At 42.0% G+C, this 25105-nt stretch overlaps 1 protein-coding gene across 1 annotated transcript in view; it reads right to left on the bottom strand.

Annotated features, from left to right (window-relative positions):
- The window catches only part of ush2a (Usher syndrome 2A (autosomal recessive, mild)), a 1196697-nt gene that overhangs the window by 861143 nt on the left and 310449 nt on the right, over positions 1-25105 (bottom strand). The window contains exon 20 of the mRNA XM_041207243.1: positions 5098-5328. Coding sequence (XP_041063177.1) covers positions 5098-5328 — 231 coding nt within the window. The remainder of the gene's footprint in view (positions 1-5097; positions 5329-25105) is intronic.

A 25105-nucleotide genomic window follows, 5' to 3' on the forward strand; every position in this document is an offset into this window, starting at 1 on the left:
GGAGATCGAAGCGCCATGTGAGTGGAGTCGATGGCACCCTGCACCTATGGAAAACCAGGGATCTACACAAAACCCAGTGATCTTGCTTCGTGGTCTCCTGATCCTGGGCGAAGTGCACAAAGTTCTGTGCCTTCACGAAGATGGCATCTGTGACCTCCTGGATACACTTGTGTGTGTAGGCTTGCAAGATTTCGCACAGGTCATCTGTGGAGCCCTGGAAGGAGCCACTGGTGTAAAATTTGAGCACTGTGGTCACTTTCACAGCCACTGACAGTGAATGTCCTCCATGTCCCTGTGGGGCCAAATCCTGCAGTAGGTGGCATATGTGACCCACCAGTTCCCTAGACATGTGCAGTCTTTGAGGACACTGGTTCTCAATCATCTGCAAGAGTGACAGGTGCCATCTATAGACCCTGTATCTAGTGAGGCACCTAGAAGTGGCGGCGCTTTGTGGATCTTCAGCTGCGTGTGCAAGAGGCTCTGCTGCCCCTTCACCTTGAGGGTGGTGCTTCTTCCTTTGCTGAGCCAGACGCCTCCACCACTCTCTTCTTCTACTTCTCTGCTCCCTGTAAGCCATGAGGCAAACCACTAAATCACCAGGCTCCATGATCCTGATGTTCTCCTCCTGCAGGGTCAAAGAGAGAGGCCTTTGGGTTAGTGTATGTGTCCTAAGATGCTCTCTTGGTAAAGTGTGAAGGCCCCTTCATGCATGCAGATGAGTGCTGGCCACCACTTTGACCATAATGGATACTGCTCCAAACCTCAATAAAGACATTGCAAAGGGCTGTGTGCACCTCCACCACTGACTAGGCTATGGCCATCTTTTGCAAGGGGATTGTACTACTTGCCCAGTCGGCCAATCGCTCTGCTGCTTCCTAAAATGCACATTAATTTGCATCTATGCCCAAGGGGTGATAAGTTCTGGAGCGTTGGGTGGCACTGTCATGTTTTTGTGTTGCATGAATGGGCAGAAAAGCTTCAGGGGCCCGACTCCAACCATGTCAATGGAGCTGCAGCTGAATGGTGTCAGCTGCAGAAGAATGCTCATTTTTGACCATCTTTACCAAGTGCGTGGCCACTTCCATTAGCAGCCCCACACCCAGCATCTGCTTGAGTCTTTCTTTCAGTCTGCCTGTGCTTGCCTTGCGCCCACCCCAATGGTATGTGCTTGCCCCCGGTCTGACCCACACTGGAGCCCTTACCCTGGCACTGCACTGAAAGCCAGCCAGGAATCAAAAATGACTTGCCTGTGCCCCCTGCGAATGCGCCTCATCTTTTATGTCTTGTGGTCGATGTTCATGGGCACTGTGCAAGGTTGTGTGCATTCGCCTCCGAGTTCCCCTCAAAGTTCAGGTTGCCAGATGCACGTCTTCTAAAGGCAGTCATAAAGTCACGCCAACGTGGACAGTACATTTGATGTGGGGGGATGATTCCAGCAGGCAGGGCTTATAATTAGATGTAAGTGTGTTAAAATGACATTCCTGACATCCGGCAGCAAGTAATGCAGTCTGACAGGTGGAGTGGACAATTGCAAACCAGTTGCATGATGGTGTAAAACTGATTTTTGTCCTTCTCGCCATCTTGTTCCTTCCCACACCCCCCGCCTGCCATGATACCCATCGCATGTAATATATACATAAAATATATATATATAAATATCTCCAGCAGATGACATTACAAATTCTATATAGCACATCTTCGTAACATCTGCAAGAAGTAACTTAGTATCTGGACATCCCCTTTTTCACAGAGGTATTGCAGGAAGTGTCCAAAATATATTGTCTTTGCAGAACTTTGGAAATTACCTGATGCCTTTTTGGATGAGGTGCTCTGGTGAAATGAGCTGCTGGATACCCCAAGGACAAAGGCTCCCCACAAGGTAAACCAGGTAGTATGAAGGGAAATATCTGCGCCACTGAGCACCATGTCAGTCACCCATTCCGCCACCTGCTGTCATGTGATCACTGCCACAGAGGGGGAAACAAGGGTAGGTGCTTTCAAAATCTGTTTTCTACCTTAAGGCAAACCTGAACAAGTAGGTCATAAGGCTCTGTTGAGCTGAGAGACAATCTTATTAGCGTGGCGGCTAAGAAGACAAACATCATGACCTCACAGCGATCCAAACCAACTTCTAGTCAACTAAATGCTTTTGAAAAGTAGCCACTGTTGAAAACATTGCCTGTGCTTCTTGCACAGCAACCCACATGACATTTTCTCTGTTTTCTCCCTGCTGAGCATAATGTACAGAAGCACGCAAAAATTAGCAGCAAAACACCTATTTAAAGACCTCACTCAGCATGAGGATGGTCCTGTAGCTGCAGGGATACCATGGTGATAGTCCTTTTTATGTCAGGCTGATGTTGGCCCGTAAATGACATTCCTACCTCAAGCTTGTGATAAAAAGGAGGGACAATGGACATTTTTGAAATTATGTATGTGTTCAATAGGCTGGGTGTGAAGAAACCATTTCCTTCATGATGGGATGAGGAGAGTAGAGTAGGAGCATAACTGGACAGTGTGTGAACACCAGCATTAGCCATTTCAGCTGGATTGTCTTTTTCCATGTCGTGCATTGAATGTGAAGCTGACTATGTAATCCAAAGAATGAACATGCTGTACCACTGTAAATATGTATACTTCCATCCCACAGCTCCACACAAACTGCAGGACATGATGGGAGGGGGTCATAGAGCTGGAAACTGAGAAGGGGGAGGAAGAACATGGGGACTTGGAGAAGGATGAGGAGGCTTGAATGTCACTGAGGGAAAGAGAGGAACAATGTTGTGGGCCTCCAACTCCACACTGTATGGTGAGAGCACTTAGGCAGGAGACATGTGACTGTGATTACCTTCCTTGTACCTCCAGAGAGGCAGAGTACATCCTCTCCCACTCTGTACCAAAAGCAGCCACCTCCCTCTCATAGGAAGTTGCAATGTTCCAACCCTGAGGCCTGGTGCCATTTGTTTACTTGACATTCTATGGGAATGAGGTAATAGCAATTTTTGTTCAGCCATTGGCCATGGCACCTCAACCTCATCCTTCTATTCCTCACTGCAGATCATGCATGGTCATTAAATTCAAGGGAATGGCAATGGATAGGTTTTTGCAGTTATGACTTTTTATTGTGTAGACAAAAGGGGGGGTCTTAAAAGTATTTGCTTTTAGATGCTTACATGACTGATGCCAAAACTGAAAGAATTAATAAATTTCTAACAATTTCCAAACTGCTAGGGTGAGATTTAATTGTCCATTTTGCAACCATCAGCCTAAGCCCTGGTTCTGATATTTCCTTTCTAAACCTCGCTACCTCCTCTAAAACAAACTTTAAAACCTACTTTTTTGATCAAGTTTTTGGCTACCTCTCTGAATGTCTCCTTTTGTGGTTTGTGCCAAATTTTGTTTGACAACCCTGCTGTGAGGTGCCTTGGAACTTGTAATGTATCTCTATAAATGGTAGTTGTTGGCATCCAAGGCTTAGAATCATGTAAGCGCCATAAATCAGCTGTTAATAACAGGTCACTTACAACATTGTTCTGCATTCTAAATGACCGTGCCATGAATACAATAATAAATCCAGGAAATTTGTGATTGCCATTGACTGCAATGGAAGTGTGAATGACAAAATAAAACTTATATCAGCATAGGTTTTTAAAAATTTATTCATGGGATGTGGGCATCACTGGCTAAGCCAGAATTTATTGCCCACCCCTAACTGCCCTTGAGAAGGTGGTGGTCAGCCGCCTTCTTGAACTGCTGCAGTTCGTGAGGTGTAGGTACACCCACAGTGCTGTTAGGCAGAGAGTACCAGGACTTTGACCCAGCAGCAGTGAAGGAATGGCGATATATTTTCAAGTCAGGATGGTGAGTGGCTTGGAAGGGAACTTTCAGGTGGCAGTGTTCCCATACAACTCCTGCCCTTGTGATTCTAGATGGTTGTGGTCGTGGGTTTGGAAGGTGCTGTCTAGGGATGCCTCGTTGAGTTCCTGCAAAGCACCTTGTAGATGGTACACACTGCTGCCACTGTGCGTCAGTGGTGGAGGGGGCAAATGTTTGTGGATGTGATGCCAATCAAGCGGGCTGCTTTGTCCTGGATGGTGTTGAGCTTGAGTGTTGTTAGAGCTGCACACATCCAGGCAGGTGGAGAGTATTCCATCACACTCCTGACTTGTGCCTTGCAGATGGTGGACAGGCTTTAAGGAGTCAGGGGGTGATTACTCGCTGCAGGATTCCTAGCCTCTGACCTGCTCTTGTAGGCACAGCATTAATGTGGCTGGTCCAGTTCAGTTTCTGGTCAATGGTAACCCCCAGGATGTTGATAGGGGATTCAGCGATGGTAATGCCATTGAATATCAAGGGACAATGGCTAGATTGTTTCTTATTGGAGATAGTCATTGGCTGGCACTTGTGTGGTGCGAATGTTACTGGCCACTTGTCAGTCCAAGCCTGGATATTGTCTAAATCTTGCTGCATTTGGACATGGACTGCTTCAATATCTGAGGAGTAGTGAATGCAAAGGTAGGCAAAACCCACCTTTTGATTAAGCTTTCAGCTACTTCTGAGAGCATCAATGGAGCAATGCAAAATATCCCAGCAAATTATTTGTTCCTGCAGTAATGGCGAAACTCATTACTCTATTATTTCCTGGAAGGTTGATGCTTTAGGAATGGCACATACCATTAAAGCATCATTGCTAGAGCACAGGTTTCCAGCAGATTCTGGACCAATATACGAGCTAAAAAGAGCATAAAAATGATATCTATTGAGAGCCTAACTATGATGCAAGGTACCAAATTCCTTTGCAATTGTTAAATATCCAAAACCCACAAGAAAAGGAGGTATGAGGTAGTTACATTGGTCTTTGGCATGAGATTTACAAATTCTTATACTCTCAATATTGAGAGATATTTTATTTTTTGTGTTGGCACACATGTCCTGAAATTATAAATAGTTATATTTTCATCAATTCGAGAATACTACAAACAAAAAAAAGTATACACAAAAATCATAAATTTAATATCTTGTTTTGGTTTGGTAGATGTTTATGGCATTAGTGAGATTTGAAAAATAGCACTGCTGTTAACATGACAAAATAATTACCAGTAAAGTACGTGTTGACAGGCAGAGTTGAACTAGGAAATTTGAAGTAGCCATGACCAGGGAAACGAGTTCCTTTCTCAGCATGAACAAGGTGGCTAAATAAAGACGTATCCATCCTTTCCAGCTGGTACACTGGAGGGGGACCATTCATATCCATAGGTGGTTGCCAGTATAGTTTCATCATTGTGCTGTTCACTGCTTCCACTCTAGGTGCACTTTGTCCTGCTGGAGCTGAAGATGAAAACACCTTTTAAATTAATCCTCTGAACATTGATCATCATTTGCAAAATAAAATAAAGTTAATATAAATTATAAAAATCCTCTGTTATTTGGTAGTATCCATTTGTATCAGTTTTATCCAATTTACATTGAAAATCAATTTAATGTGTGGATTGAGAATAGTCAGTAATTAATGATCTTTATAATTTTCAAATTTACAGGATATTGCTATAACTCACAGATACATACAACACAGAGAAACCCATTTCTCTATGTTTCAGGTATTGAAGGTGAAAATAAAATTCCAAATGCAGTTTTGATTGACCTGAACAATAACATCTGTACCATGCACCACAGCTGCTATCAGATAGATGGAGTTATTTTTGCAGCTGGTAATATTTTGAGCTCTAAAATATAATCCTGGTAATATAAGAGGTTTGCATTTCTAATTCAAACACAGGTAATTCACAAAAATACAGAATAATTCTCTGGTATACTGTCTTATAATCAGCACTAAATGCTTACAGATTTTTTTGCAGTTGTTTTAGATAAAGTCACAATACAGATGCTGACATTTTTAATTTGGCCCACCCAGTGGTACAGCATAACATCAATCCTAAAATAGCTGCACTGCACGTTCCCATTTGGATCTCACTTGCTGCTATAGCTCTCAGTGCCTTCTGGTGGATGGGCCAGTCTCCTACCTGGCCCAGGTGGGAGCATCATTTCTATACGTAAAGGAGGATCTTGTGATGCATACAGACCTTGAAATGGGTCAGGCCTCCTCCTGGCAGGAATGGGTAGGCATTCCATCCATTGCCTGTCTGTTCCATGCCTGGAGTTAAAATTTACTTCACGATCTTCTTAACATTATAACAGTTAGCAAATCTTTTCATTATGATGTTCATTGATTTTTTTTATCTTCATTAAATGGAAGAATGTTCATGCTGGAAAACAGATATCTTTTCCATTGCAGCATGAAGTTGGCCATGCCAGACATAACTGTAGGGTAAAGTTCCCTCTACTCTGCCCCAATATTGTACCTTAGTCCCTTTTCTGAAGCACTCACCATCGTCCCAGTGTGACATTTTTATCCTCCATAGCAGCCACCTTTGTGTCATTTCTTTACAAAACTAAAATGGCTCAACTCAAAATCACCCAAATACATAGCTGATATTAATTTTTCCTACGGTGTCCAAAATTTTGGAGTGTTGCACATTTTTAAAGAGGATATAGTATACAAATTTATTGTGCAGAATTTTCCTCCCAGGATGGGAGAAGGAGGGTCCCCCATGTGATGAAGCGTGTCTGGGAGGAAGTAGTGGAGGTGGTCAGTTCCCGGGATGTGGTGCGCTGAACGTGGATCCAGTGTCACAAGCACTTCAACGATTTGTTGCACTCTGGAAGGGTGAGTACCATGTTGGCCTTGGCCATTTAAGCCAGCAGGGAGCCTTAGCCTTTGAGGCCCACCCCCACGTCTTAGTGTGATGACTGCATTGACTCATATTGGACATTTGGCACACACTGGCTGGTCAAGCAGTTACCATGCTTACATCAGCCTTAGTAGTTAATGAGAAGATGGGTTCTCCCCAATGTGTTGGTCTTTATCATGCACGAGTAGTCTGGGGCAACCAGACTAGGCACATACTCATAACTCCAACACATGTCTTATTTACGGTGATGAGATGGTGGAAGGGGAACCTCAAGGTGTCGTAGCCAAGAGCCATCTGGTGGCCTTGGCGCCGCACCTACTTGTGCCCCCTTCCCATGGGAGCTAAGACCGCGAGTTATTGAAAGTGATGGATGCCAAATGTGTCCAAGGTGGCCGTTGGGGGGTGGGGTGGGAGCAGCCGTACTATATTTTGGTGACCGATCACCAGTACCGTGGACAGGAGGCGCTGGAGGCCTCAAATGGGCCACTGTGGATGGGGTGCAGCGTGTGTGTGCGCGTTCAAGTGATCAGCCCCAATAAATGGTGTTCTCTGTTCTGCAGGAGAAAAAATGCACACAACACGCACGAATGTTCGCACACTGGAGGTGGCCAGGCCTAGCTTCTCATCCTTGAGCTGTTTCGAAGAACAGGCACTGGAGTTGGAAACCCGCCATGCGCCCAGGTCGATAGGTGTCGGTGAGGCTGAGGTAGAGCAACCAGGTATTTGAGGCCCACAGTCCCATCCGCTCTGTCTTCCCACCATCCAAAACACTAATGATTGCTGCAATCATTAATGCAGCAACACTGCTCATTCACAGACTGATACAGCAAGACGTGTGGGTCATACACAAAGGTCCCTCGGCCCTTTGAGGATGAGCATCTCTAGCACCTTCCAAAGTCGTGTTAGCCCATTTGTGACCACTATCCCCATGGCCTAACATGCCATGACATTGCTGCTGCACATCCAAATACTTATTGCATCTTAGGAAGGTTTGTGCCTCCACCTCCCTTTCAGCCAGTGGCTCCCAACAGGTCCTCATCACCTCACCTGTCAATCTCATGCCCCTCACCTTAAATAAATGCCACCAGGTTAGTCATCCCTCCGCCAAGGGGAAATGTTGCTTTCTGTCCACCCGGTCTATGCCCCTCATAATGGTATGAAGCTCAATATTGTGACCCGTCAATCTCTTGTGCTCCACTGCAAATGTCACCAGTCCAAGCTATGTTTCCTCATAACTCCAACTCTCCAGGCCAGCATGTACCTTGGTCAAGAACCTCTGTACTCTCTCTTCTCCAGTCCCATCCCTCCCATGAAGCGCAGGTCACGACTGAATGCAAAAGTGTAGCTATGGCCTTGACAGCATTTTCTGCACTTGCAACATGACCTCCCTTTTCCTACATTTTATTCCTCGGCTAATAAAGGCAAATATGGCTTTTACCTTGTTAAACGCTTTATGTTCCTGTTCCGCTACCTTAACGGGCCTGTCCACATGCCCAGCAAGGTCTCGGTAAATGTCCTCATTTTCCACGCTCCTATCATTTCTCCTGTATTCCCATACCTTGTTTGTCCTGCCCAAGTGCATAACCTCGTACTTAACCACATAACATTCCATGTGGCATTCCTTAGGCCATCTGGCCAGCCTGTCTGTATCCACCTGCAATGTTTGGGCCTCCACCTGACTATTTACCACCCACCAATGTGCATCTCTTTGGGTTCTTGAAGGTTGAGCGCATTATGAGCCTGAGGGGAAAGGGATGAATTGTGTTACTGAGTGAACGCTAACTGACTGACTGCCCTTGTTATTAATTTCAGCTTCACCAGAGCATGACTGCCAGGAGGATGACCAGATGCCCCCTCTCACAAGTGAAGGGCATCAATTGTCACAAGTGTCACACTATTTCAGCAAGGCAGGCACCAGCGCAACAACTACCACATCAGTGGGAATTGTAACATCGGCTAGTGTCTTGGGGCACAGTGGAGAGGGCACTTCACAACCACTGGAGGAGATGGCACAGACAGAGAGTGCTGATGGCACCAGCAGCCGGAGGCCTGCAGGGGACCAGGCACATGTTGAGTCAGGCTGTGATGATGTGCCTCTGGAGCTGTCCACCACACAGCAGCTGCAGGAAAAGTGGCCGGGTGCGCAGGAGCATCTGGGAGGGTTGCATGAGGGTGTGCTTCACTTGGTCTCCGTGGTGGAGGAATACAGGTGGAGCATCAGTGATGGCATGAACCTCATGTCAGAGAGTCAGGCTTCCTCCATGGAGAGATTGGTGACTCTCATGAAGAGGGGCTTCCATGAATAACCAGCTTCTGCTGGGGATACGTTCAGACCTGCAAGCCCTCACAGCGCCACTGGCTACAGGTGGTCATTGGCGATGTGGCGATGTTCTAGGCACCAAGTGTCCCAGCTTGGTGCCCATCCATCTGCGGTGAGCAGGGAGGTCCAAAGTGACCTCATGTTGGCGCAGCAGCTCCCTGTCATCTCTGCAGGCTCCGCTCAGGGAGCTCTGGATGAGGGCAGCAGCTCCTCTGCCCCTCTGCTAGTGACCGTTGCATCTGTTGAGGCTGCAACAACTGGAGAGCTGCCAGCTGTGGAACTGGCCATTCCCTCCCAGGCGGGGCCAGCACAGGCTCCACAGGCCAGAGGACATCTGCCAAGGTCATCGAGGCCAACAGGACAGCAGAGTCAGCAGGCTGTCACACAAGCCACTTTGAGTGATGGGGCGGCACCTAGACGTAGCCCGCAAACGTAGGCACAAACCACGGCTTTCTCACTGGTGCTTTTCTGTTGGCCCTAGATTAGGGAATTTATATTTTTTAACGTTGGAACAACGTTTTGATTTGATTTTGTTGCACCATACGATGGATGAAAATTAAATCCACATGTGTTACTATGGCTGAGGGTGCCTTTGTGCTGCATTTGTATGTTTCACAGACATGTTATGAGTGTTTGAGTGGATATTGATGTTTATGTACAAAGCCCTTAGTTGCAGCTGGTGAAGTGGCAGATGTAGCACTTAAGTACCAAGTATGGACGCGCCAGGCAAGGCTGGTCCTGCAGATCCATTTGTGTGTGGCTAGCTGAAGGTTCGTTGGATTAAAGTCTCCGGATATCCCTGCCTCCTTGGTGTAGTGCCGGGTCAGCGTGCAGCCCCTCATCATTGTCCTGTGCTTCCTCATCCTCCGAAACACTGCTGGAGTCATCATGTGCAGCCGCATCCACTGCGTCAATGTCTTCATCATCCACTGCGTCCCCCCCTTTCCAGCGCAAAATTGTGCAAAACGCAGCATGTTACCACTATCACAGAGACATGATCTGGGGGGTACTGGAGTGCACCCCCGAGTGGTCAGGCACCAGAAGCGCATCTTGAGAAGACCAATGGCTCTCTCCACCACAGCCCTTGTGGAGCCGTGGCTCCGATTGTAGCGCTGCTCAACTTCTGTTCTTGGATGACGGAGTGGCGTCTGAGGGGTTAGCCCTTGTCACCCACCAGCCATCCATCCAGCCGAGCCGGAGCACTGAAGAGACCCGGCACTTGGGCGTGTCTGAGGATGTAGGCGTTGTGGGAGCTGCCTGGGTACCTTGCACAGACTTGCAGAATCTGCAGCTTGTGATCACATGCTATCTGCATGTTCAAGGAGCGGAAGCTCTTTCTGTTGACGAAGGCACTGGGTTCACTTGCTGGCGCCTTGATGGCCACATGTGTACAGTCTATTGCACCTTGGACATGAGGGAAGCCAGCAATGGCCGCGAAGCCTCTGGCTCGCTGTGCCTGACTTGCCTGGTCACAGCAGAAGTGGATGAAGGTCAATGCACGCCTGAACAGAACGACTGTGACCTGCTTAACACAAATGTGGACAGGTGATTGGGAGACACCACAAAGGTCACCCACCGAGCCCTGGAAGGAGCCAGAGGCATAGAAGTGGAGGGCAACTATGACCTTCAGAGCTGCGTGCATGAGGTGTTCACCCACACAGTTAGGAGAGATCTCAGGGTCAATCACTGACAGATGTAGTGTACTGTCTCCATTGACAGTCGGACCCTCCTACGGGACTGTACCTCAGTCATATTGAGGTATCTGCTTCACCACCTGTATACCCTGGCAGCAGGATAGTGGCTTCTTCTGCGGCCCCTTCCACCTTGGACAACCTCTTGGCCCTGCACCCCTTGTGCCTGCGCACATCCTCCCAAAGGTGGCTCCCCTGTAGGCTAGTTGTCCACTCCTGGCCTCCTCCTTATTCTAGCCCTCCCTTCCTCCTCAGAGGAGCTGACTCCAGTGGAGATGTCAGAACCCATACCCAGGCTAAATGGAGGCCTCCAGAAAGCTGCAGGCCCGATAACGTTTCCTGACTGCAGAGTGTTGAGCTGAAGATTCAAAGTACACAGAAAGCTGCTGGAATTTGTTCTGAACTGCTACAGATCACACAGGCAAGTTTAAAAAACTTTCTGCAATAAATACTTCACATAACACATTGTCAACTCCACTGAGCCTACACATCCTGCCCATGAATGAGTTTTGTTGGAAAGTCACTTACCTGCCTGCCCATTGCGCCCATGCGCTGAGCCGAAGATCGCATGGGTGCCTGAAAATTGGCGTCAATTGCCGAGTTAAGCGCTTGCCCGACGTCACCATGCACTATTTTATGCACTGACGTGCAGGTCCCGCCACCTGGGGCGCATGTCACCCTGAAAATTCTGCCCTCTAACACTCCTGACCTCTGCCTTGTAAATGGTGAACAGGTTTTGGGCAGTCAGGATGATAGTTACTTGCTGCAAAATTCCCAGTCTCTGACCTGATCTTGTAGCCACAGTAGTTATATAGCTGGTCCAATTTGGTTTCTGGTCAATGGTAACCCCCAGGATGTTGAGGGTGGGGGATTCATGCTGTTGAACGTCAAGGGGAGGGGGTTAGATTATCTCTGGTTGGAGATATTGCCTGCCACTTGAGCTATTATTTGCTACTTGTCAGCCAAAGTTTGAATGATGTCCAGATCTTGGACACTGACTGCTTCAGTATTGGAGAAGTAACAAATGGTACTGAACAATATTTGTCATATTTAAAATATATGGGGAGTCACATTCAATGTGCCTGAAAAATCTTTGACTCTCTTTGGAGGTTTCTTGACTCATTCTCAGAAAAAGAGTTTGATGCTATTCATTCAACAGTCCCAATGCTATCTAAGAACTTGTTAAATGAATATCTGTGTCTTGTATATCACATCACTAACAACATCCATTCCAGACAACGCTCAGATGCACACTGCCATGACAAGCAAACGTCATTGATGAAATCAAGCTAGATTCACAACCATGAAGCCTCTCATATTGTTGTCCAAACTTTTGCCATACACAGGTGCTCTTAATGACTTTTTGTAAGCAAATATTATATCAATATGTAATTTTCCTATGCATGAGGTGGCCGCATTATAGAATGGCACCCTCTGGAGAATCCTTCCACTACCAAGTCCTGCCAGAGCTTGGCGATCAGAAGTTGTACATCTGTCAACAAAGCCAAGAAATATAATTTTAGCACATAAATCATGTTCAATATCTGAGGTATACTGATAGAATAAAATGACTACCATTTGTTTTAATGAGGTGCATCGTTTCATATAATGCATAGCATTATTTTGATTTTATAGTTATTTTACAGAAGTATTTGTAATTTTTAAGGTATTATCTATTCATTCACATTTATTACTTCATATTTTAGTAAAAGTAACTATATTGTGATGAATGTTAATCAAGAGTTAATTCACATATTTTTACTTTAAAAATTAGGAAAGTGAGTTATTTTTCTTACTTAATTCTTCAATGTCTTCATTTTTTTGAGTTTTTCTTCAATCCCACTTGCTATGTGGACCAGCATTTCACTTATCTGCTCTCCCGAGTGTAAACTTTTCTTCAATATTCAGCCTCATGTGATGTTCTTTTATCCTATTGGTTCTCTTATTTTAAAAGTGTACACGCGGGAGACATCTTGACATGTGCTGGATGAAACAGGTTATTTCTTCCACGATATTATTGCACTAGCATTGAGGTCTGGGGCATGCATTCAGAAGACTGCGTTAATGTAACGCAGCAAGGAACATTTATTATGAGCATTCAGTATGCATCAGTGTGATTGCAATTCATCGGTTTTATTCCATGAAGCTTCCAGTATGCACAGAAATCTAGATGATTGTGAAACTTGTCCAGAAAAAAACACTCCAATTGTATTAACTTTAGCCTTAATTTCACCATCAATATGCATAAATCCTGGTCTTGGTATGATTTCTAACCCTAGTGCTGCACAGCATGTAAGATTTGATATTTATGTCATTACTAAAGTTAACTGGGTCCACCCTCATCCAAGCAATCGACAAAGTTGATTTCTTCTAATAAACTTATTTACTCTCTGTCAATTTGTATCAAATATATAATTATGCTGGATCTAGTGTCCTGGTTTGTTGGGGCTAAAGGATCGGGGTTGCATGCTGCTTTCGGAGTGACCAAGTTGGTACCAAGACAGAGAAGATCAGTGGACTGTTCTTAGAAGAAACACATTCTTGTTATTTACAAAAGGAACTCAGCAGCTACATTTCTGTGTTTATAACTCAAAACTCTGTCTTTACTCTTTGGACTCCAACTCAAGACTACTGACTACAGTGGTAGCCTACACTACTCTGGTATTGTGTACCAAGATCATGTGATCTTACATTACAACATTTGTCTTAAAGGTATATTACACAACAGATTACTACATCCCTCCCCCTTTACTCAGAAATACATTTTAGAATTTTTCTCAAAATATAAAATTATTCACAATGAAAAATAATTTACAAAGTCAGTCTTTTTGGGGGTTTCCTCATGTGTGTAGAACGTCTCAGCTCTACAGCTTCTGATGTTTGATCCAGAACCTCACGCACGGTCGTCATCTGAGCATCTGGTTCTTCAGTAGGTACCTGCAAATCTGTTTCTTCAACTCTTTCAGGTACAGTCAGCCCTTCAGACACATCTGTACTCAGTTGAGTTCTTTCAACAGGAGATGTTGATTCACTCACGAACACTGGTGGAATCATTTCTGGGTATTTTGTTTCTCCTCTTCTTATATGATCCACATGTCCCCGTATGACTCGATCTTCCACTTGCACGTGGTAGGAAAGAAGTCCCATTACTGCACTTATTTCACCAAACAGCCATGTTAGTCCTTCTCTAAAATTCTTCACAAATACTTTCTCTCCTGCATTAAACATCCTGTGATAGCCATGTCCAATTTTCTGACTTCCCTGACTCCTTTCCACTGTCCCCTGCCAAGTTTGGCATAATTAGGCTCAAACTTGATCAGAGACGGCAGTTCATCAACAATTCCACAGGTGTGACACCTGTTGTCATATGAGAGGTGGTTCTATAACGGAAAAGAAAATGTGCTAATTTGTTGCTATAGAATCTCCAGGCAATTTCTTCATATCATATCAGTCTGAACTGCTCTCTCGGCCAGTCCATTTGAAGAAGGGTGGTATGGTGAAGTTATCAAGAGTAATACTGTTCAGGCTGATAAATTGGTGAAATTCAGCATTCGTATATACTGTTCCACTGTCTGATACGGCCATTTCAGGTAGTCCGTTGATAGCGAAACTTTGTAGTAGTTTGTCCAATGTAGCAGAAGCTGTTGATGACCTCACTTCATTTACGTCCATCCATTTTGAGTGCACACCGATGATAAGTGAAAATATTGTTCCCATAAAAGGTCCCACAGTCAATGTGTACTCACACCCATGGCCTTCCTGGCCATTCCCAGGGGTGATAGTAATTTTTGTACTTGCTGATACTGCATACAACTTCTCGCTAAGTTTTCTATTCCTCCATCCATCACAGGCCACCATAGATAGCTGCGTTCTATTGCCTTATTTCTGGAAATTCCAGGATGTGTACTGTGAAGTTCAGATAACAATGGCTTGCATCCTTTTGGAGGGACAATCACTCCTGTTTCCCACAATAAGAAACCTTCCTGACTGGTTATTTTGTATCTTCTCTGGAAATACGGTTTCATTTCATCAGATTCTTGTTCTTGTGACCAACATTGAAGAACTTGATCTTGCACTTTCAATAAGACTGGGTCTCGATTTGTCCAATCTTTAATCCGTCTGGCACATATTAGTGATGAAACCATGAAGTTCAATAATAAAACAAATTCTTGAGGAATTGGAACATCCTTCTCTTTTACTTGCATGGGCAAATGACTGAGTGCATCTGCGTTTGCAATTTGAGTTCCAGGTCTATGAATGAAAGTACACTCATATGCTGCTAAGATCAATGGTATTATTTGTGCTTCTGTGCCTTCTTTCAATGGGCATTCTTCTTTCTGACACTGACTTTATTCTCAGCCTTCTTTTCAACCTCCATATTGACCAGACTAATCTCAGATGCAAGCTCGATTTGAGTGAACTCAGTGGTTGAGTTTTCCAGGATTTCATCATCTATCTGCTTCTTAGAAAATTGTGCGACTTTTGCCTCGAAAGTCTCTTTGGTTTCACATAACTGATTTTTCAGCTCTTCCATCTCTTTTTTGAATTGGTGTACTGCCTCCTGGAAAATTATGCATTGTCGAGTCTTCTCTGCCAAATCATCTTTCATTTTACTTAGAGAATTGCAGAACTCTTCATGTTTCTCTTTATACTTTTTCAGGGGTACATACTTAGATAGATGGGAAACTGGAAGTGTGTGAAGGCCTTTTGGCAGGTTTTCACTTTTCTTTTGGAATCTCGGTGACAAATCAAGGTTGATTTCCTTCAGCTAGTTTATCCTAGTATGCTTGGACCTCTGCCTGCTACCACCATCAAGGGTAATTTCATTGTTTGACCTCTGTTGTATACTGTGACTTTACTCATGCCCTTGACTCTTATGTTTTCTCCTGTGTAAGTTTTCAATTTGGTATCAGTTTCTTCCAAATTTAGTTTACATTCCCCATGATTCAGGTATTTGAAAGTATATTCACCTATCACCGTAGGGCTGCTCCAGTATCCACCTCCATACTAATAGGCCTCTCATTCACTCTTATGGTTACATAGATAGGTTCTGTTCTTCCTACCTTTAAATTATATTAAGAATAAATATCTGAATCTATCACTTCAGGCTTTTCAGCGCTGTTAATCTCATTGGGTTTTTGCATTTGTCTGAAAGTGCCTGATTTTATCTTTACAATGTCGCATGAAGTGTCCATTTTAATGACAGAAAAAAACATTTGATCTTTTTAAAATATGATTCATTACAGGGTTGTCTGCTTCCACCTCTGTTACCATTATGCCATGTTTTTGCTGCTAAGTTATCTCTTTTAATTTGTCTGCTAGCAGTGGATGCTTCCCACTTCTGAGTAAAGTTTTACACTTTCATGCTCTTTTTGGCTGAGGCTTCCCACCCAAAGTGGAAGACAGCATTCTTTTGCCCTCCCTGTATGGCTCTTGAGTCTCGCACTGCACCTTCCATTGCCAGAGCAATTTCCAATGCCTTCTGAAAATCTAAATTTGTATCAGACAATAATCTCTTTTGAATCACATCTTCATTTACACCGTACACCAAACGATCTCTAGGCATATTGTTGACAGATGTACCAAACTCGCAATATTCAGTTAATTGTTTCAGACTTGCCACATAACAAGCAACTGTATCCTCCATGGCTCTAATCCTTGAGTTAAATTTGAACTGTTGCATCATCTCTGACGGCTTGGGCTGGTTATTATTCTTTACGAGGTTCACTAAGTATTCAAAACTTTTTGAATCTGAGGCACTGGGTGCCAACAAATTTCAAATTAATCCACATATCTTACTCCCACACGTGGAGTGCTTCATCTCCTTCCCCCGCGATGTCGTGCACCAGGAAAAATAACGCGAGGCAATCAACACAATGAGACTAGTCGTCCGAGGTTGGATCAAAAGGCTGACTTCTTCCAAATTGCAGCATGCTCTGAGTTGATTGATTCAGCGATCAGGAAGGAAATTTTTCTTTACTTACAATTACTGTGCGAGGTACAGTCTGATTTCGGTTCTTCTGATTTCCTTTGTTCTGTCTTGAGTTCTACCTCGTCCTTTGGTGTCTTTTCTTGCTTCTTACTCATCGGCAGTTTGTTGGATCCAATGCCCTGGTTTGCTGGGGCTAAAGGATCCAGGTTGCACACTTGTTTCAGGGTGACTGAGTTGGTACCAAGACAGGGAAGATCAGTAGACCATTCTTAGAAGAAACACATTCTGTTTATTCACAAAAGGAGCTCAGCAGCTAAATTTGTGTGCTTACAACTCAAAACTCTGTCTTTATTCTTCAGACTGTAACTCAAGGCTATTGACTACAAAGGTAGCCCGTGCTACTCTGCTATTGGGTACCAAGACCATGTGATCTTAAATTACAACCTTTGTCTTAAAGGTATATTACACATCAGATTATTACAAATCATTTGGTTCAGTGTCAAAGTTTGCAAAGCAGTATTAGCAATGCTCAAAAGCAGCATAATACTTCTTGGCAATAAGTTGGAATAAAAATATTGGTCGTTGAATAATCAGTAGCAATCCTCTTACTTTTAGTATTACAGTATCCAATTTCACAATAGATCTTGCACACTAAACATTGTTGGAATGGTGATGCTGGATTATACAGTTATTGAGGAAATATGTATGAACCTTGGAGTATTCCAATTTTTTGGACACTAAAACCTTTTACCAGTCTATTTACAATATACGAGCATTCATCATCCTCACTGCTTCACAGCCAAAATTTTACAAAGTAAGCTCTCAGGAACATTAGATTCAGGACATTATTTAAGCATTGTTTTGTGTTACCTGTACCTTATTTGCATCTTTTGCGATTTTACTAACTAGAACAGCTGGGCAATAGCTGTAAAATGATTTTGTGGTCTTAATTAAACCCATATAGTTCAAGAGGGTAACATATTCCTGTGGGGATCAATGTTTGTAGGTGTGCAAAGGGGGCTTTTAGACAATTCCCAGCATGCTCAGTGTTCAAAAGTTTTCATGCCTGACAAGATTGGTAATTACTTAGATATTGAAAAAATATCTAACAGCATCTTCAATTTATTTTGAGAACAAACTAATATATATGTATGCATTTAGGTATGCATCAAATCTGCTCGATAAAGTTTCTTTTTACGTAATTCATTATTTTAAAGTAGTCCCCAGTTTCTCTCTAAGGATTCATATTTCTGTTCCAAAATACATAGTCTGCTCCAACGCCAACTTATGCTCTCTGTAGCTAAACACCAGAAAGCTTGGGATGTTGCCATTCTAATTTTACTGCCTCTGTTAGGGAGGTTTCCCAGTCACCTATCCATGACATTCTGGTTAACATAGTTCTCAAAGGTAACTGAGAAAAAGCTGAGATTAAAACAACATTGGCCCCATGCTATGCACTGCAAGTTAGTACTCCAATGCTTGTGCAAATTCACTCAACTCCTGTTTTTAAAAATTCAATAATCTAATAATAGAATGTTCCTTAACAAATTTTCTAAAAGCCTGATGAAAAAAGTTTCAAGACACTGAGGTGGCAAATTAATGCTCAAGGACAGTGTTTACAGATGCACAGCTGAATACACCAATGATTTTCAGCCCACCATTTCAGGAAGAAAAACTGAGGCGGATGAGAGGAAGTAATTTATCAAGTTTGTTGAAAATCCAATAGAGTTTTAAATCACTGAGGTTATATATCAGTATTTACAGACCCAGGAATAGGACACATAGACAGCTTCCTGCATGATCATTTTTGGAAGAAACCCAGTACCTGCCTATAGGTGATTCATAGGTCACACTAAATATTTTGGCAGAGGATACTTTTTTCTATAGAATAATATTATAAAGTACTTTTGTATTCTTAAGTGTCTGTAACTGAATTTGCATAGTTGAAAATGTTTTGGTTAAGAAATTAATTATTGTTACTTAATTGATCTTAGAAGCATGAGAGACAAATTGATCAATATTTTTAATGTTATTTTTAAGTACATATTAAAAAGCTGAATGCTCCAAATGAAAATTTCAAAGATTGTTTCAACAAATTAAGGAATATATTGTGTTTTTACTTTTTGATATTGCTGTCACATTAGGAATTTAGTTTGATTTAAAAAAATAGATAACATTGAAGTATCATATCTGTATTCGCACATAGACAAAAAATGAAGACAGTGAAATAAGCCATGTAACATAAACCACCTCAAATAAATTTTGAGTGGTAAAATTAAAATAATTCAGAAATAGGTAACAGTTCATGTGGAAAAGGGGTTCAGGTTTTGAAGGTTTATATCAGGATGTCAAATTGCAGACATCCAACAAAATGCAGGGGTGGTTTCTGTTACTTGTTAGACAATGATATATTATGGAAAATATGTTGTGTAATGATTTCATATAATTCTTTAAATTTTGATACAAATAAGCTGTAATATCAAACACATACATCTGATTTAAACTTAATTATTTGGCTACTGAATATATAATCTATTGTGCTGGTATATGCATTTTATGTAGAATAGATGTTTTTGATCATTATTTGGAATCAGCAGTAGAATCAATAGATTAAAATATTCATCTTTCCCTATTTCAGTTCATTGGATATAACAGTCTTTCTGAAATCCATTGCAGATGTCAATGTTCTAAGATGAACAGATGGTTATTCAAGCTAATGGAAGCACCACTTTAATAACAAGTGTTACTATGTACACAAACAGACATGGAGATTGGAAAGATTTAAAATTCATCACCTCCAGTCATCAGGGTCCTTTCCAATCTGTACCATCAGACAGAGAAAAAAAATGCACTTTATATATATCTGATATACATAGCGAAATAGATTTAGGTTGAATTTTTCTGCATGAACTTGGCATTATGGTTAAAACAAAATGAAATATAATTTCTATAACAATCACATTTCACTTTGCTTGAACCACAATGCCAAACTGGTGTAAAATGTTTCTGGAAACCAACAGTATACCAAGTATACTAACCGTTTTAAGATGCAGCATATTGAGCTGACCATATGTTACAGTACTGTTCAGTGGCTGAGTGATTCATGCCCGTCACATTCTAGTATATCAATTAAACCTCTTTGAATTCTGCATGATTTGTGTCTGTGTTATTAAAGCCTGCTAATTCATCCCACTTATATGTATGTTATAAATCTCTAGGAGTGCTGCATGATTCATGAGAATCTGCAAGCATGTTACTGCAAATTTTGTGCTTGTAATTAACAATAAATTGTTTATAATATTGTGCAATTAAATCTTCCAGTCACACTGCAAACAAACTATAAAACGGAGTTTTGTTTTAATATATTTGAAGGTAAAGATTTCAGTCTTTATGATTAATAGATTATCAGCTTATCTTCACAAACATTATTATTTGTTATTGAATTTATTAATAGATACAACCCAACCAGTCTGTAAGTCACCTTGGGACCAATCTTACATTCTCATTACAATGCTACCTAGATTTGAAAATTAATGAACAGTAACATATTCTTTTCATTTTTTATTACATATAGATCATCATTGTATTTGTATTATCATTTTCTAGCATTGTACACATCTTCTGCTTTTAAAAATTTCTTTAATATATAGACATCAAATTTTAGAAAACGGTATTCAGATCACTGCGCTGTCCAAAAGCAAGATGGTCACACATTTGTCTCTACTACTTCCTTACATATTCAAGTTCATACATTATTATAATGTAACTATATTTTCTCAATGCGTAATGTCGAGTGTAATTCTTTCAACAAATATGTGTATACTTTCTGTGTGAGTTATTTATAAAATGTAAAGCACAGAGTAATACCAAAATGTAATATGTTGGGATAAATGAAAAAAAAGTCTAAAGATTGACCTCTATATTACCATTTAGTATAAAAGAAATACAAATTAGAACCAATTCCTTCTACAACTGGTCTTCATTGTGATGAGGAGAAATTTTTTCTCTCAGAGGGTAGTACGACTTTGGAATTCTCTGCTTTAGAAGGTGGGTGGAGGCGGGGTCATTGAATATTTTTAAGGCAGTGATAGATAGATTCTTGTTAGGCAAGGGAATCAAAGGTTATCGGGGTTAGATGGGAACGTGGAAATCGAAACACAAGATCATCAGCCATGATCTTATTGAATGGGAGAGCAGGTTCGAGGGGCTGAATGGTCTATTCTGTTCCTATTTCTTATGTTCTTATGTTTTCTAAGATGCTGGTTCTATCCATCAGTAGAGTTGGGGGTTAATTCTTTGTGTGAAGTTAGAAGAAGTAAAATGGAACTAACTACACCACATACAGTTTACATTTTTGGAACAGTTCTGCTGGACTTCAATCCAACTGGTCAAATTCAATATCAAGTGAAATTGCATAGTGGTATATAGTAAAAGCTTCAGTCTGCTTTAAGCTATTCTTTGGGAGCAGGTTCATTTCTCTTTTTTGATGTGCTGCAGTATTTATAATTTTCTGTGAATTTAATGAAACCAATTGAAGTCCATTTATATTTTAATCCAATTTAACAAGTCAACTTTGTGGGATTTGAAATACTTTGGCCTAACACCAGCAAAGTATCATCAGCAAAGTACATTCCACCCTTTATTTCTCACAGGTATGGAGACAATCAGCATGGATGGTTTTTCTGTGGTAGGTCTTATTAGCCATTGTGTGGACTGCTTTCTGTGGGACACTTTTTTTTAACATGTAGACTGGTTTTAATTTTGAGAAATTAAACATTAAAAATCTTTGATGTAACCTATGTTATATAAATAATGCATTTTAAAAATTAAAATGTATGTGACATGGACAATATATTTAATTTTATTCCTGTGTGGGTAAAAAGAACCATATAATTCACCCATGACTGTATTGCTCAAGGATTGTTCTGCTTTCTTTCATCTTAAAATACCTCAGATTATTCTGTACCACTACATCTGAAACAGTGTCCATCTCCTTGAAATAAATGATCATATAATTAACAAGGATGAATCATCAGAGAATTCCAACACTGTTCAAGTGTTCTAGTCAAAGGTGGAACTAATTCATTTCAACTGATTTCCACTGCTTGGTGCACATTTTTGATTTTTTAAATTCCTGGCAACAGCCTTAGATTCATGAGTCCATACATCAAGTCAGTAGTTTAATGCGCAAATGAAATTGAATTCAAAGCAGAAAACTAATTGAAGGACAGAAACAAAGGTGCTCAGTAATGTGGTTTTATTAATCTGGAATACTGCATTTGCATAATTATTTCTTCTTTTTAGTGTGCCTACAGAAACTGAATGTTATAATGAAGGGCTTGTTCTTGGCAAGAAGCAACAAAATGCATTCATTGTGTAGAAAAAAAAAGCACAAGCATTCTAAAAAGAAAGACAACAATTTGGAAATAGTTACTTAGTTTTTGGATTGCAAGGAGAACAAATTACATGCCTATTTGATTTCAAAAATTGCAACAATATACTAGTTATGCAAAACTAAATCTTTATTACTAAATCAATTAGGATACTCAAGCTAATTATTCAACGAATAATCAATTGTATTCTAGTGAAATATTACAATGTAGCACTTCGTACACAATTACACAAATGACTGTTTGGTATGGATATAATCTTATCACTGCAAAACAGAAACTACAGGAGATCGGTATTGAAAATGCAAGGTAAATTTTAGAGTGTTATTTCCTTGAGTAAAATCTGGGCATCTCATGATTCCTGAACTACTCAGACAGTATGATAGTTCTCCTTCTAATGTTTGCATTATGAATCTGTAGAGGACATCCTGATTTAAGTGCTGTTACTACGTTATTTTGGCAGCTGATGTGGAATGCTTAAGAGACATTGAATAACTTAGAAGTTAGGCCATGCATATGCCCTGGATCTCTCTGGCTAATGTGCAGTACCTCTTGGTTAATACCTTTCTTATGACCAAGGTGACTTTTGACTAATACTCAGTCCTCTTGTTTACAGCATTCAGCTGAGTTTTAATGGGAGCTTTCTTACATAGCTTTTCAATTTGGACATTCATAAAACTTAAAATCTACCCTATTTGTTTCAAACAAATACGCCATAAGTAATATACAATCTCTAGTGCAAACTTGGCACAGGGATTGAGCTGGCTACATTTGAGTTTAGATGCAAATGCAACTAAGTTATATATGTGCTCCATCTAATAGCCAATTGTGGTTTTCAGGTGCAGCAGGGTTAGAGCTAGGGGATAATTCTCTCAAGGCGAGCAGATAAAATTCAGGCCGCATTCATAAATTTTGAGTTCTGTTGCTAATTTTGTATTTATCACACATTGAATCCTGCACACACATGTGTCTTACTGAAAACACCATCTCTTATTTTTGAAGGTGGTTTTGTGATAAGCATTTTCAAAATTAAAGGTGTTGCTTTGTGTGTCACACAAAATCTGCTATTATACAGAATCGTAAAATCATTTAAAAAAATACAGTACACACGGAGGTTATTGGGCCCCTTATGCTTTTGGGGGAGGGGGGGCAATTTTCATATTGTCATCTCCTTGCGCGGTTCTAGGACTATAATTGGGTGGGAAGCAATAGTAATGACTTACCATTGGTTGTTCACACATTTTGGTTTTTGAGTGGACCTTGACTTATGCAGTTGGAGCTCCTGCCAGAAACAGGCAGGTAGAAATGAATAAATGCAACTCTAGTCAAATCACAAAAATGTTGCAGCTCAGAAGGAGGTCATTTGGCCAACTGTGTCTCCACCAACTCTTCGAATGAGCAACTCACCCAATTCCATTCTTGCGCCCTCTTCCCACAACCCTGCGCATTCTTTCTTTTCAAATAACGGTCTAATTCCCTCTTGAATGTTTCAATTGGACCTGCCTCCACCGCACTTGGGCAGAGCATTCCAGATCCTTGGCACTCGCTGGGTGAAAAAGTTTTTCCTCATGTCACTATTGCTTCTCAGGACATCCAACACCATTTAAGCCTCACAAAGGCATCCCCACAAAGCATAGACAAAACAAGTTGAGTGACTGCTATTATTAATGATACTTAAAGGGATCCTAAACTGCTCTCAGATAAAACATTAAAAAGTTGCAGGAGAGGTTTTACTTGTAAATCTAAGTGACCTAGAATTTTGGCCATGTAGCATATGTTTTTCAGATGCTAAACGGCCTCCTAAACCTCCGACATAGCAAGCAAGAAGCACATGTTCATCCAGATGTGCACCCCCTGCTATCTTGGTGAAGACATAAATATTGGAGTGCAGTGTTCACACCTTAAACAGACAATGTATATACAAATAAGATGTCTAATGTGTGTTTGAGGACTCTTCTGGGTGACTGGCTTGCCCTGAGGCAGTCAGTATCAGTCAGCCTCAGCAATATCAAAACTACCTCTAGCTGAACAGATGATCCTTAAAGAGACTGCATGATGTAGCTAACAACAGATATGCTTTCAAAATATACTCACCTGAATGTAGAGTCAGGAGAAATGTTGGCTGCTGCTGGTCAACATTCCTGCTCTGACATTGCTGCTCTCCACCTGGTCACCAGTAGCTCTCCTCCCCTAAGCCCAACAAGCAAGTACCTCTCCAACATCTGCCCCTGCTTCCACCCATCGCTATATGCCAACCCGATCGGCCCCCTAATTTCCACTCGCCCGATTTTCCTTATTTACCTGAGAGCAGCTGTCAACTGGTAATCAGATTGAAACATTAATGGGGTGACTAGTATACATAGGCAATTTCTGTTAAATGTGGCATAGAAATCTAAAGTTAGACAATCTGACAAAAAAAATGGGGGAGAATTTTCCCCATGTCAGGCAGGCCGTGCAGGAGTGGGCGCGGGTGGGAGAGGGCGCAGGCGGGTGCAGACCCGATTGCCACTCGCAATCAGGTCCACGCCGCCATTTTACGTGGGCCAATGCAGGCCCTCCCAGCGTAGTTTACGACTCCCGTGGATAACGAGAGTGGGCAGGCGGCGGCGGGCGTGCTCAGACCGCCAGGTCCAATGGTGACCCAGCAGCCTGTTTAAATGAAGGCCTGGCAGCCTTTGCATGACTGCTCATAGTGGCTGGGAGAAGAGCACATCAGAGGGGCAATGTGCCTGACGCAAGTCCGGAGGGTAGGCCAGCAGGGCAGTGTGCCCCTCGTTTTTCCGACGAGTGCATAGTTGCCCTCCTGGAGGAGGTGACAGCGTGGCAGGAGGTCCTTCTTCTGAGGGATGGGGGGGGGCGGAGGCCTCCCCACGTGACCAAACGTGCGTGGGAAGAGGTGGCGGAGAGTGTGAGCTCCCATGATGTTGCGGCGCACATGGCTCCAGTGCCGCAAAAGATTCAAGGATCTCCTGTTCTCGGGAAGGGTGAGGACCATGTTGCCTAAAGTTACTTAATGCAGCTGT

Source organism: Carcharodon carcharias, chromosome 2 (assembly GCF_017639515.1).
Source record: "Carcharodon carcharias isolate sCarCar2 chromosome 2, sCarCar2.pri, whole genome shotgun sequence".
NCBI lineage: Eukaryota > Metazoa > Chordata > Chondrichthyes > Lamniformes > Lamnidae > Carcharodon > Carcharodon carcharias.